Source organism: Elgaria multicarinata, chromosome 18 (assembly GCF_023053635.1).
Source record: "Elgaria multicarinata webbii isolate HBS135686 ecotype San Diego chromosome 18, rElgMul1.1.pri, whole genome shotgun sequence".
NCBI lineage: Eukaryota > Metazoa > Chordata > Lepidosauria > Squamata > Anguidae > Elgaria > Elgaria multicarinata.
The window spans coordinates 13999694-14014808 of record NC_086188.1 but is presented as its reverse complement, the minus strand read 5'-3'; the positions used below and the strand labels follow the sequence as shown (position 1 = coordinate 14014808).

The following is a 15115-nucleotide window of genomic DNA, read 5'->3' as shown; positions in this document are numbered from 1 at the left end:
GCCAACAAAACTTGGCAGCCAAATCCACAGTTGTGATGCTCTGAATTCCAAGTGACCGGCGTCCTATTTCTTCTGCCTTGTTTCCCATTGTCAGCACTGGCAGCCTTCCAGGTTGATATTTTTTTGTTGTTTTTTTGCCACTAATTGCCTTCCACGTTGCCTTACCCGAAATGAATCAAATCAAAATGCTTTTCCTGGAGCATTAGAGAAAGCAGGGGAAGGGTTTCTGGGTAATGAGCAGATGCTGCTAATGCAGTGGCCGTCGGGGCCTTGCCAGGGCTCCATCTGCTCCATGCTTGCCTGGCTCTGGCACAGAGCCACAGCCTTGTTGGGGGTGGTGGAATGGGATGGGACTGTTTGCTTTAACCCGCTGCCCTCTCCGGTTCAGATTTACACCGCGGAAAGTTTTCATGACACAGCGGGAAAGGTGATGGGAAGCACACACCCCTCTTCATGGCTGCATCCGTTGGAACAGCAGTGGGGGTCCCACGCGTACGCTTGTAAATGTAGGGGGGTTAACATGGGAGTGGTAGTATCACAAAAGTAAACTCAGTGACTCCTTGAGCTCCTATGAGTCTACGTGTGACTGTGGGTGCGTGGATGAAATGGCACACCTGGTGACTCACAGGAGCTCATGGAGCTACTGTGTTTACTTTTAGGATGTGGCATAACTCAGTGGTACAACGCATGCTTTGCATGCAGAAAGTTCCTGGCATCCCCAGGGAGGCTGGAAAATTCCCTGCTTGAAATTCTGGAGAGCTGCTGCCAGTCAGTGTGTACAATACTAAGCTGGATGAACCAACGGTGTCACCTCAGTATAAGATAGCTTCATAAGAACATAAGAAGAGCCCGGCTGGATCGTACCAAGGGTCCATCTAGTCCAGCACTCTGTTCACGCAGTGGCTGATCAGCTCTTGACCAGGGACCCGCAAGCAGGACATGGCGCAACAGCACCCTCCCGCCCATGTTCCCCAGCAACTGGTGTCTGATACTGGAGGTAGCACATAGCCATCAGGACTAGTAGCCATGGATAGCCTTCGCATCCAGGAATTTATCCAACCCCCTTTTAAAGCCATCCAAATCGGTGGCCAACACTACATCTTGTGTTCCACTTTGGGAATGTTGTTGTTGTTGTTGTTGTTGTTGTTGTTATTATTATTATTATTATTATTATTATTATTATTATTATTATTATTATTTGTATCCTGCCTCTTGCCCAATACTGGGCCTCAAGGCGGCCTTACAAAATTTAAAACATAATACGTTTTAAAACCTATGAAAAGAAATATACAAAAGTTTAAATATATTACAATATTAAAACATTAAACATTTAAAATACATGACAATTTTACAAGTCCTTCGCATAGACGGAGGCCCAGACTATTCGCCAAAGGCCTGCCAGAAGAAAAAAGTTTTTGCCTGCTTCCGAAAGCCCATCAAGGAGGGAGCCAGCCTAGCTTCCCCGGGAAGAGAGTTCCAGAGCACTGGAGCAGCCACCGAGAAGGCCCTCTCCCGTGTTCCCACCAAGCGCGCCTGTGAAGATGGTGGGACTGAAAGAAGGCCTTCTACAGAAGACCTCAAAGCACGGGCAGGCTCATAAGGGAGAATACGGTCTTTCAGATAACCTGGACCTGAGCTGCATTTTAATGTAAATATTTATTTATTTGCAACATTTCCCCCTTTAGCCAGAAAGTCTCCCAGAATGGGGTACAGCCCCTGCTTACAATGTAAAAGGCACAACACAAAAGGAAAGAGCATTGGCAGCAAGGAGGAAAAAAAGCAATTCTGGGCATTAGATTCTTAGCCGCAAAGGTCAGCAGGTCATGGCATGGGATCTAAACACAGTAGAAGGGCTGCTGCTTCCATATACAACATTCCTTATACAACATTCCATATTGTAAGTTTCCGAGCCCAATTCAAGGTGCTGGTTTTGACCTATAAAGCCTTACACGGCTTGGGACCACAATACCTGACAGAACGCCTCTCCCGACGTGAATATCCCCGGTCACTACGTTCAACATCTAAGGTCCTCTTCTGGGTGCCTACTTCGAGAGAGGCTCGGAGTGTGGCAACGAGGGACAGGGCCTTTTCGGTGGTGGCCCCCAGACTATGGAATGATCTCCCTGACGAGGCTCGCCTGGCACCAACGCTGCTATCTTTCCGGTGCCAGGTTAAGACTTTCCTCTTTGCCCAGGCATATGGCGGCACATCTTAATCCCCCACATGTATAGTTTTTTAACGGTTTTTAATGCTTTATGTGTGTATGTTCTGTGTTTTAGAATTTTAAATTTTGTATACTCGTTTTTATCTTAATTTTAGAATTTCTGTAAACCGCCCAGAGAGCCCCGGCTATGGGAGCGGTATATAAGTGCAATAAATAAATAAATAAAATAAATATACATCAGTTGCTGGGGAACATGGGCAGGAGGGTGCTGTTGCACTCGTGTCCTGCTTTTGGCTTTCTGGTCAACAGCTGGTTGGCCCCTGTGTGAACAGAGTGCTGGACTAGATGGACCCTTGGTCTGATTCAGCACTATGCATGGTGTTCCCCCTCCCCAAATCTATCTCTGCAGCATCCCTGTGAGGTAGGTTGGGCAAAGAGACCAAGAGAGAGAGACCCAAGACCATCCTATGAGCTTTGTAGGCTAAACAGGAACTTGTACAGGTTTTAGGATGGCCTAAACACTACGAAACAAAGCTAAAATGTTGGCCAGGGTATAGAGTACACTCCTTTTGGAAGGAGGTTTGGACTTGAACGATTGACTTCGATTGGATAATGGAGAAAGCCAGGGAGTTCCAGAAAAACATCTATTTCTGTTTTAACGACTATTCTAAAGCCTTTGACTGTGTGGATCATAACAAACTGTGGCAAGTTCTTGGTGGTATGGGGATACCAAGTCATCTTGTCTGCCTCCTGAGGAATCTGTATAACGAACAAGTAGCAACGGTAAGAACAGACCACGGAACAACGGACTGGTTTAAGATTGGGAAAGGAGTACGGCACCTTACCTATTCAACTTGTACGCAGAACACATCATGCGACGTGCTGGGCTTGACGAATCCTAGGCTGGAGTTAAAATCGCAGGAAGATTACATTAACAATCTCCGATATGCAGATGACACCACTTTGATGGCTGAAAGCGAGGAGGAGCTGAGGAGCCTTATGACGAAGGTGAAAGAAGAAAGTGCAAAAGCTGGGTTGCAGTTAAACCTCAAAAAAACATAAACAAACCAAGATTATGGCAACCAGCTTGATTGATAACTGGCAAATAGAGGGAGAAAACATGGAGGCAGTGACAGACTTTGTATTTCTGGGCGCAAAGATTACTGCAGACGCTGACTGCAGCCAGGAAATCAGAAGACGTTTACTTCTTGGGAGGAGAGTAATGACAAACCTTGATAAAATAGTTAAGAGCAGAGACACCACACTGACAACAAAGGTCTGCATAGTTAAAGCAATGGTATTCCCCGTAGTAACCTATGGCTGCGAGAGCTGGACCATAAGGAAGGCTGAGCGAAGGAAGATAGATGCTTTTGAACTGTGGTGTTGGAGGAAAATTCTGAGAGTGCCTTGGACTGTAAGAAGATCCAACCAGTCCATACTCCAGGAAATAAAGCCAGACTGCTCACTTGAGGGAATGGTATTAAAGGCAAAACTGAAGTACTTTGGCCACATAATGAGAAGACAGGATACCCTGGAGAAGAGGCTGATGCTAGGGAAAGTGGAAGGCAAAAGGAAGAGGGGCCGACCAAGGGCAAGATGGATGGATGATATTCTGGAGGTGACGGACTTGACCTTGGGGGAGCTAGGGGTGGCAACGGCCGACAGAAAGCTCTGGCGTGGGCTGGTCCATGAAGTCACGAAGAGTCGGAAGCGACTGAACGAATAAACAAACAAACACTACGAAACAAAGCTAAAATGTTGGCCAGGGCATAGAGTCCACTCCTTTTGGAAGGAGGTTTGGACTTGAACGATTGACTTCCGCTGTGCTGTTAGGGCTGCATCTGATGTTCATTATAAAGGTGTTAACATGTTTTCATCGGGCTTTATTGTGGGCTGCTGTTTTTCTGTGTGTTTTGTTTTCTCTTCCCCCCCCCCACCAAAACCAGTTTAGCTGTTGTTTACCTTTCAAACAATCAGTGTTATTACCGTTATGCCTCAATGTACATTTGGAAAAATCGTACTCCGAGCGCCTTACGACCCCACGGGGGCAGTTTGTAGTCGGGACTTTTGCACTTTGATGGAAGCCTAATTGGAGTTTTGGCTCCGTGCGCGCAAAACGAGGTGGCTAATTGTTTAGGAAAATAGATTAATTTAAATATGCATCCCTAATAATCATAATAATAAACCAACATCCCCGAAATGGCTTTTGTGATGGTTTCTTCACCCCCGACGAGGAACATAAATATTCAGAGGGTGTGCCATTAGGCCGCTCTTGAGATTGCCAGCATTCTTTCACGGCGTGGGAGTGCTTCCCGGGCACTGAAATAATCTTTGCAGGAGTGCACATAAATATCCGTTTAAATTTGTTCGGATGCCGTTTCATTTCCATGCTCAGGCTTTGCTTCCTTTGGGATGTGAGAGCAGCATGTGCAACCTGACATGGTTGGCCTTTCATGGGGGCCTGGTAGGGGCTTCCCAAACTTTATGGGAATGGGTAACTCCCTATTTGCTCCTCCTGGCCAGGGAAATAGTGGTTCCGGCTCCAGTCTTGCTTGAACATCTGAACGGCTGTGGAGGAATACTATATAATGCTAATGCATATAATGCTAACCCATGGGTTATTTAACTCGTGGTTAACTCATATTTTGTTGCCCTACCCAGGGATTATCTGGCAGCTGATCAAACAAATGCGGAAAGAGAGACAGCTCTGGTGCTGGTAAAGACAATCTTTTCTTTAATAAATTCTTCCTTAATTAGCTCGGCACATTTTGGATTAAATCCTTCAGGAGCTGAAGGAAAACACAAGTTGTTAAAATAACAATATCTAAAAAGTTCTCAGCTTTTTCTTTCGGGCAGACCCTCCAAAAATGTCTCTCTCTGTGGTTTTAAGGACTTTTTTTTAGCTTATTAAAGAAGAATTTATTAAAGAAAAGATTGTTTTACCAGCACCAGAGCTTGTCTCTCTTTCCGCATCTGTATTGTGGTGCTTTTCCCTTCTTTTCTACACTTGAGATGATCTAACAAACCAAGTTCCCCCCCCCCTTTGTTTTGCTTCTCCTATGGCTGTTCCCTCCCTATGTCCCAAATGCCCTTGCAGTGCTGTAGTACTGCCATGTAGAGAGGCTGGCTTTTTGACTGCTCTTATGGGCCACCTCTGTAGCTCTGCAGAACAACCCATTGTTCTGGTTCACACATAACAACCACCCACGGTTTAAACAGTTCACAACCCAACAACAAACCGAGGGTGCGCTTTCTGAATTGCTTGTGGTTAGTGCGGCTGGGTTCACATATCACAACAACCCAGAATTCAACGACCTAAACCATGGGTTAATGTTATGTACAGACCCGGCCTAAGGCTGGCAATTGCATTCTGTAACTGGGCCTGTGAAGATGTTCTGCCTGGGAGTGGAAAGGTGCAGGAGAGGCAGCTGACGATCAGGACCATGGAGAGCTCCCTGTGTAGCAAGCTAAAAGGATAGGGTGGAAATGTGGGACTTGCAACTTAGGGACGCATGGAAAATTTGTTTCAGTTCGTTTAAGTTCAGAATTTACCGTGGGCTTACCTCCTGGACCCGAGCATGAGCGCAAAGTCAAAGCTTGTACATTCCCAACCTAGTGAGGCTGCTTGCAGGGGGAGGGAAAAATGCATTTTTTAAAAAAAATGCGTACATTAGGAAAAAAAAGACGCATAAAAATGTATACTTTTTCAAAAGCTCACATAAACATGCTATAATCAATAGGAGGAGATTGTGTACTTTTTAATTCACACCCAAGTACGAACCCAGATACTTTTTGATTTTCAACTCCTATAGCACCCCGTGGTATCCGTTGCACAAGCCGTCGCCCGTTATGCTTGGACAACCAGTTATATTTGGGCGGTGCATTAGGTTTGTGAAACTCATTGCACACAACTCTTGTGCAGCCAGGTTGCAGAGCGAGTTTGCACAAGAGCTCCGTGCAGCGGGTTTGCACAGCGAGTTGACAATGGGCTGCAGAAGTGTGATGCCCAATCACTTGCTCAGTTGTGATTGTGCAGATGTAACTTTAGTTGGATTCTTCTCTGGTGCGTAGTTCAGAACGTAGTTTCCGCTAGTGTTATTATTATTATTTATTTATATAGCACCATCAATGTACATGGTGCAACGTCATTTACGCTAACGGAGTGACACAGTTGGGTACAGGCCTGAGTGGGGAGGGGAGCAGGATGCAAGGGATGCAGCCTTAGGTATTCTTAAAATACTTCCTTTTGTACTTCTGAAACCTGAGCATGTTCATCCCTTTGTTTCTCGGTAGCCCTTTTCTGCCGTGAATCTTGGTGGCACTTGCCACCCAGCTAGGAAGAAATCCTGTCTCGAAGCCCGAAGAGCCGCTGACAGTCAGTGTCACCAGTACTACGTTAGATGCACCAGTGGTTTGACTCAGTATAAGGCAGCTTCTTATGTGTCCTCTCTAGAGAGATGGAAGCCTCACTGTTTGCTGGGGTTTCTCCTCTGCCCAAGCCTCTGGCTGGAGTACTTCACAAAAGACATCTTGCTTCGATGAAGTTGGCCCGACTGACTTTGGGGTAAAAGAAGCATGAATGAGATTCCCTTTCCCCTCTGATCTCCATTTTTTTGTCTTTCATCTGCAGGGTCAATCAAGGTTTGGAGCCTGATGGCGGGTTGTGAGCCAATCCATCGCTACCAGCACAATCAGAAGATACAAGCCCTGGCCCTTTCCACCGAAGGGGCAGCCATCGCGACGGCGTCCGCCTTCCAGGTCAAAGTGGAAAGCGCTAACGACAAGGGATACTGGGCGACGGCTGCGGAGTTTGAAATCCAGAAACTGGTGAGTCCCTCGAGTGTTCAGAACACTCTGAAGGTCAAGCTAGCAAAACAAGGGAGATGAGGCTGAAAACCTGGCTCCCTTGCAGCCTCTGAAACCCTCCGAACTCTTGCAGGTGGGCTCGCTCTGCCTGGTGCCCCGTGTGACGGGCTGCCCTGTGGCGGTAGCGACCGCGGAAGAGGTCGTTTACCTCTTGAAGGCGGGAGAGCCGGCCAAAGTCCTGCATTCTGTCTACGGCCAGCCTGTCACGTGCCTGGATGTCTCGGCCGGCGAGACGGCGTTTGGAGTGAAAGGATTCGGCTGGCTGATCAACGAGACCAACAAGGTATACCACTCCTCTGGTCCCATAAAGGGTTTAACATGGAGCCTCTTTTTAAGGCAACGGTGCAGAACCCCAGGGCCAAATCTGGCTCTCCAGGGGTCCCAGTCTGGCCACTCCCACTTCCCTTGGCCCCACCCCCTTTCTCTGACTGCTGATCGTTTAGCGGTTCAAGGCTTTTGTGTAGTTCTCCTACCCCCTCCTAAATGGTTGAAACGCCTCTTCTAAGGCTTACTTACTGGTGGTAAGAACTATAAGCAAAAACATGCTGGCATTTTGGCCCGGCCCACCGCTGAAATGCAGCCCCCAAGCGCTTCTCTGAAATAGAATTCAGCCCTTGGGATGAAAGAGGTTGCGCAGCCTGGTTCTAAAGGGTATCAATTGTTGTCAGTTCACGGTTGACTCTGTATTTTTTGAACCTCTTGTTTATTGCTTCTATAGCACTTTTGACAGTGCCAGCAATTTTCCATTTTTACTCTCCATCATCCTAACCTTCCCTGTTAGGGAGATCATTTCTACCTAATTGCTGGTACTGCCTGTCAAACCTGGCATCCTTAAAAAAAGCTCTGAAACAGCTCATAGAATCATAGAACCATAGAATAGCAGAGTTGGAAGGGGCCTACAAGGCCATCTAGTCCAAAGCCCTGCTCAATGCAGGAATCCACCCTAAAGCATCCCTGACAGATGGTTGTCCAGCTGCCTCTTGAATGCCTCTAGTGTGGGAGAGCCCACAACCTCCCTAGGTAACTGATTCTACCTTCGCACTGCTCTAACAGTCAGGAAGTTTTCCCTGATGTCCAGCCGGAATTTGGCTTCCTTTAACTTGAGCCTGTTATTCCATGTCCTGCACTCTGGGAGGATCGAGAAGAGATCCTGGCCCTCCTCTGTGTGACAACCTTTTAAGTATTTGAAGAGTGCTATCATGTCTCCCCTCAATCTTCTCTTCTCCAGGCTAAACATGCCCAGTTCTTTCAGTCTCTCTTCATAGGGCTTTGTTTCTAGACCCCTGATCATCCTGGTTGCCCTCCTCTGAACACGCTCCAGCTTGTCTGCATCCTTCTTGAATTGCGGAGCCCAGAACTGGACACAATACTCTAAATGAGGCCTAACCAGGGCCAAATAGAGAGGAACCAGTACCTCACGTGATTTGGAAGCTATACTTCTATTAATGCAGCCCAAAATAGCATTTGCCTTTCTTGCAGCCATATCGCACTCTTGGCTCATATTCAGCTTGCGATCTACTTGGTATGTAACCGCAGGGTGCTATTTGCGTGAGTGGCAAGCAATGCCTGTAAGGTTTAATTCACCCAAGGCTGCTCATGGATCTCGGAATTCAAATTGGGTGTTCACCTAGGGACAACTGCTACTCACCCCAGGTGAGCGGCAGATTGCGAAGATTGGAGTTGAGGGCGTAACTCCACTTTGCTGCAGCCTCCCAGATGCAGAAGCAGGATCTATTTGAGATGTACAGATAGATCTATTTAGCTTTCTACAGCATTTGCATTTCTTTTCAAATTCAAGTTCATTTTGTTTGGGACCAGGGTACCTAAAAGACTGCATTCTTCCATACAAGCTTGTCCAAGTTTTACGATTTTCTGTGGAGGCTTATCGCTCAGTCCTGCTGCTGTCAGATTCATGTTTGGTGGAGATGGGAGGACAGGGCCTTTTCAGTTGCTGCTCCCATGCTCTGGAACTTCCTGCTGAGAGAGATTATGCTGGTTGCTTCCTTGTTTTCCTTCCCTGGAAGTTAAAAACATTTATATCCAAGCATCCCTTTGGCATGTAAGCTGGTTTTTGCTGAAGCAGGTTCTTTTGGGTTGGATGCTGGATTTTTAAAAATGTTCTTAAATCTATTTTTATGATTGTTCTAAATAAGTTTATTTAAATCTTGGTTTCTTTACTTTTAGCCACCTTGAGTGCCATTTTTCTGGGTGGAAAGGCAGGGTCCAAATCAAATCAATAAATGATTAAATAAGTTTGTGGGTTTTTTTTTTTTTAAAATGTGCAAAAGTCTGTATGCATTTTCATATACACAAGAAAGAGTTGTGCACATTTTTGTACACAATTTCCCCAGTACATACAATTTTTGCAAGCGCTTTCCCCGAATAGATACCATTTTGTATGCTATTTCTGGACGTGTTTATTTCTGTACATATGTTTTTAACTGGAGCACCGTATCGCAGAATTGGGAGAAGGGCGAAACCCAAAGGATAGTTGCGTGCTGGTTTATGTAGTAGTTGAGGAAATGCGAATTTGGTTAGTTTGCTTTAAAAACATGAACCCAATTTCTCCCCATTCTTAGAGTCCATCTCGGGAGTAGGAGGAAGCCAGAAGGCTGACAAAAGAGGACACCTGTGGTTTAAGCCAATCGGCTCTTGTTAGCTGGTTCTCTTGACCCGGAAGGAGACCAGCCCACAAGGAAGGCGAATGAGCTAGGAAATTACTGTGGTTGAGGAGCCACATATAAAGGGCATAGGACGGAGAAGACCTAGTAGCAGGCAACAAGAGAGAGGGCCTTTTCAGTGGTGGCCCCCCAATTACGGAATGATTTCCCCGATGAGGCTCGCCTGGCGCCAACATTGTTATCTTTTCAGCGCCAGGTCAAGACTTTTCTCTTCTGCCAGGCATTTAACAGCATTTAACAATGCTAAGTGTTGTTGTTTTTTAACGGACCCCAGAACTGTTGTTTTTAAATGGATACCGTTGGTTTTATACTGTTTATGTTTTTGATGGTTTTAGATTTTGTATTCTTTTTAATGTTCACTGTTTTTAACTTTTGTGAACTGCCCAGAGAGCTTCGGCTATGGGGGTGGTATGTAAATGTAATAAATAAATAAAATAAATAGTAGGAGACAGCTCTATGGCCCAACGTAATTTCAGAGGGAGCTAATAGTCACGGAGAAATGACAATAATCTCCTTCATTCTTGCTGAATTTTTGTGAACTGCCCAGAGACCTTCAGCTATGGGGCAGTATAGGAATATAATAAATGAAATGAATAATCCCAGAGTTCTCCTAGGTCTGCCCCCACGCAAACACACCGCTGGCTTGTCCCTTTGGTAGAAGGAAAGGAGCAATTTGACATGTTACTTCAGGATTGCTAGCTGATATATGGGCCTCCTTTCCTCACGGAGGCAGAGCGCAGGGAGCCAGGCCTTTTCATGCAGCGGAAGGCCTCTAGGGGGAACTGTTTGCCTGTGTAGAGTAGACCGATGTCCCTTTCCCCACGAGAGAGCTCAAGCAACGAGATCTGGCAGGTTCCAGGTTGTGGAGCTGTATTCGAAATTGTTCAGCGTCTGGAGAAGTTCAGAAGCTAGCAATGAAAAACGTGAAATGCATGCTGTCTCTTTTGGTCCCCAAAGGATCCGCAAATGCCTCCCTCCTGCAATACACAGGGTGCCTCAAATGCGGAACTCGCATATAGCAGAGATTGTCGTTCATGTGACAGTTAAAGCTATATTTATTTGTCCAAACTTTGGGGCATATAGGCAAGTGTTTTTATCTGTTTTCTGGTGTTGCAGCGATGTTTTTATTGCATTTGATTGTGTGTTTGGAAGGAATTCAATTACTGTTTTTAAAGCTCAATTGAAAACTTTTCTTTTTTTCTACAGCTTTTAGAACTTGAACTTGTTCTTACTTTCTCACTGTTAGTTTTATTGTCCCCTGTGCCTATTTGGTGCATTCTCTTCCCTTTCTTACTGTTTTATTATGATTTTATTAGACGGTAAGCCTATGTGGCAGGGCGTTGCTGTTTTATTCTTTTACTATGTGCAGCACCATGTACATTGATGGTGCTATATTATTATTATTATTATTATTATTAATAATAATAATAATAATAATAATTTAGGGCTATGCTTTTAGGAGTGTTCACGTGTTGTATTGTTTTATATGGGTTGTTACGGTTCTGGGCCTCTTGTGAGGATGGGTGGAATATAAATAAATTAAAATTCACAGGTGACAAAATACGTGCATTTTAAAAGATTTCAACGGGGGAATTCAGTCACCATCTTCTTGGAATGTATCAGACATATATCTTTCAAGTACAGGTTAGTTTTTCTTACCCTATTTATTTATTTATTACATTGATATCCTGCTCTTTCTTCCTCTTGCAAGGAACCCAAGATAGCTTTCACGGTCTTCCTCCATATTATTTTCACAACAACCTTGTGAGGTAGGTTAGGCTAAAAGTCAGTGACTGGCCCAAAGTCACCCAGTCAGTTGCATGGCCCAGTGGGGTCTAGAACCCGGATCTCCCGAGTTCTATTCCATCCCTCTGCTCCAACCCGCCAGTCCTAAGGCACAAGTCACTTCTCTGACTAGTACCAAAGGTGCTCGTTACAGATTGGAATAGTTGCTATATCAGTGGAGTGAGAGTTGTACTGAAAGACTTGCTTTTGAAGTCCCATCTTTGAAGTCCTGAACAAGTCAGTTCATACCCCGCCCCCTCAACATCAGTTTTCTCAGCAATAATACCCCCCAACTAATTAGAGCCATGCATATACACATTATTTCTGCAGAAGCACCCAAAAAGCATTGGATGCAGAATTCAGCTTCCTGCAAGTCTTAGCTTTCATTTAAAGAACCCATGTTTCTAGTCCTTATGGCTGCAAATAGATCTTTGAAGGAGTGTTGGTTTGCCGAAATCTTAGAAGCCAGAGGAGTGGCTGAATGTGGTTTTCGCTGCCAGAGGTGGCATGTTTGCTTGAATAGATCCTTATCCTTTTCAGGACAAGTAATACCGGGAGGTGACGGTAGGAATAGCAAGGCAGTAAAATGAGCAGCACCAATGTAGACAAAATAAGAGAGAGTTCACAGAGTTACTCAGGGCGCAGAGTTCAGGTTTTCTAGCTGCAGAGTTTGGCTTGTCTGGATGCAGAATTTAAAACTTTGCCGAGTACTCAGAACCCCCGAAGGAAGTGACCTATTTTGCAGTCATATTTTCAGGGCAAGCAATAATGAGGATTGCAGAGGAAAGGAAATGCTGTCTCAGATAATCAGGAGTAGCCATATGATATGGTAGCGACAGCATCACGTTATTGTAGTTGTGTTCTTATGGCTAGTACAGCACCGAACAGAGGCACGCCCTCAGCGGCGTCGGGTATGTGCTGCGATGCCACAAGATGTAGTGATGGCCTCCAATTTGGATGGCTTTAAAAGGGGGTTGGATAAATTCCTGGAGGAGAAGGCTATCCATGGCTACTAGTCCTGATGGTTGTGTGCTCTCTCCAGTATCTGAGACAGTAAGCCTGTTGCTGGGGAACGTGGGTGGGAGGGTGCTGTTGCACCGTGTCCTGCTTTGTTGGAGGCGCCGGAAGCAGCATAGCGTTAGTGCTTGCCTGACCTCCAGGGGCAGGGAGTTCCAAAGAGAAAGGGCCACCACAATAGAGGCTCTTCTCCTGGTGGACTCCAATCAGGCCAAAGGTCTGTGTGGAACCACCACCAGCATGCCCTCCAATGACCTCAGTGACAGGGCAGGTTGGCAAGGGAGAAGATGCTCCCATTAGTATCCTGGTCCCAAGTTATTTAGGGCTTTGTACACAAGTACAAAAACTTTAAACCTGCCCCAGTAGCCAATAGGCAGCCAATGCAATTCCCTCAGCAAAGGAGTTATATGCTGAAAAGAGGCAGCTCCTGACAACAGCTGAGCTGCTGCGTTCTGCACTAGCTCCAGCTTCTGGAGCAGCCTTAAGGGCAGCCCCACATAGAGCTCATTGCAGTAATCCAGACTTGAGGTTACTAATGCTTATTTGAAAGACCGTATTCTCCTTTACGAGCCTGCCCGTGCTTTAAGATCTTCGGGAGAAGCCCTTCTTTCAGTCCCACCATCTTCACAGGCGCGCTTGGTGGGAACACGGGAGAGGGCCTTCTCGGTGGCTGCTCCAGTGCTCTGGAACTCTCTTCCCGGGGAAGCTAGGCTGGCTCCCTCCTTGATGGGCTTTCGGAAGCAGGCGAAAACTTTTTTGTTCCAGCAGGCCTTTGGAGAATAATCTGTTCCTCCATCTGTTATTATTTATCTCTCCTCTCTCATCTCTTCCTATCTCTCCTCTCTCATCTCACACTATTGCCCCACTCGTGCTCTTTGCTCCTTTGATGCCATGTTTCTCACCTGCCCAAGGGTCTCTCCTTCCCTTGCTCGGCTTCGTCCATTTTCTTCGGCTGCCCCTTACGCCTGGAACGCTCTTCCAGAACATTTGAGAACTACAAGTTCAACCGCAGCTTTTAAAGCTCAGCTAAAAACTTTTCTTTTTCCTATGGCTTTTAAAACTTGATTTTGTTCTGACTTTATACTGTTAGTTTTACCCTACCCAGTGCCTGTTTACCCTACCCTGTGCCTGTTTGCATTCTCTTCCCCTCCTTACTGTTTTATTATGATTTTCTTAGAATGTAAGCCTATGCGGCAGGGTCTTGCTATTTAGTATTTTACTCTGTACAGCACCATGTACATTGATGGTGCTAAATAAATTAATAATAATAATAATAATAATAATAATAATAATATAATAATAATAATAATAATAATAATAATAATAATTTATATAGCACCATCAGTGTACATGGTGCTGTACAGAGTAAAACAATAAAATAGCAAGACCCTGCCGCATAGGCTTACATTCTAATAAAATCATAATAAAACAATAAGGGGAAGAGAATGCAGCAAACAGGCACAGGGTTAGGGTTATGTTAATCTATGTTAATGTCTTATAATTTTGTTGTGTATTTTAAACATTTATGGTTTTGTTCCTCCCCCCCCCCATGTATGTTTTAAACTTTGTAAGGCCACCTTGAGGCGGGATACTAATACTAATACTAATAATGGCCATACCACTGTGGCCAAGCCATCCTTGTCCAGAAGAGGCCGTAGCTGGCGAGCCAGCCAAAGCTGGTTAGTTGCCTTTCTCTGCGCTTCTCTTCTGCCAGATGCAAACGAGACTTTGCTGACCCTTAACACAGCAATTCACTTTAGTGTTTCTCGCCTGTAGAATATGAGTATTAATTGTTTTTCCAGCTTTCGCGCATCACTGCAGGCCAGTTTCGAGTTGGAATCCTTAATTGTGTATGCATGGGTTTCCGCAGCGATTCTGCAATGGCCCCTGTTTAGCTGCTGTTTTCAGAAGGCTACATTTGGGGTGAATTTGGCTACATTTGGGGTGAATCAGGGTTGGGACCTTGGATGTGATTAAGAGCTACATTTACCCCTTGGATGTGATTAAGGGCTATATTTTGAGCATTGTCATGGGGCGTAGGAGGCAATCAACCCCTCCTCCTGAGACCCCATGGTACATCTAGTTCCTCCCTCATCCCAGGTCCTATTTTGTATCTGCCACCACCAATTGATGGATCTCAAGGTTTTCATTTTTTTAAAGTACTTCTCCTGAGCTTCGTCTGCCCACCTCTGCATCAGATTGCAGGTTCTACTTTGTTTTGTACTCAAACCCATCCCTCCTTCCCTGAGAACCACCCACCGAAGCATGGTGCAAAAGAAGTCTACGTAGAATGAAAGAATCCTGAGCCCAGGAATGTCTTTTGAAGACCAGAGCTGAAAAGGAGCTCACAGTCCTTGAAGACAAAAATCCACTCCTTCTCCCCAGATTTCTTTATTTCAGCAGCATAATTTAGGCCATCGGGGTGGGACTCGTTTTGTTGCTGCTGCTGCTTGGGACTTCAGAAATCCTTTGAAAATCTACTGCAAATCACCCGGCGATCTACCAGTCGATCTAGATCTACTGCCCCTGCTGCATTATTTGTGCCCCAACAAAAACCAGAACCCAGTGATCCACTGTAAGCTCCCGAATGCTGCTTCTATGT

At 45.5% G+C, this 15115-nt stretch overlaps 1 protein-coding gene across 1 annotated transcript in view; it reads left to right on the top strand.

Moving 5' to 3' along the window:
- FBXW8 (F-box and WD repeat domain containing 8) overlaps positions 1-15115 on the top strand; it is a 99523-nt gene that overhangs the window by 54427 nt on the left and 29981 nt on the right. Inside the window, exons 6-7 of the mRNA XM_063144037.1 lie at positions 6795-6991; positions 7104-7313. Coding sequence (XP_063000107.1) covers positions 6795-6991; positions 7104-7313 — 407 coding nt within the window. The remainder of the gene's footprint in view (positions 1-6794; positions 6992-7103; positions 7314-15115) is intronic.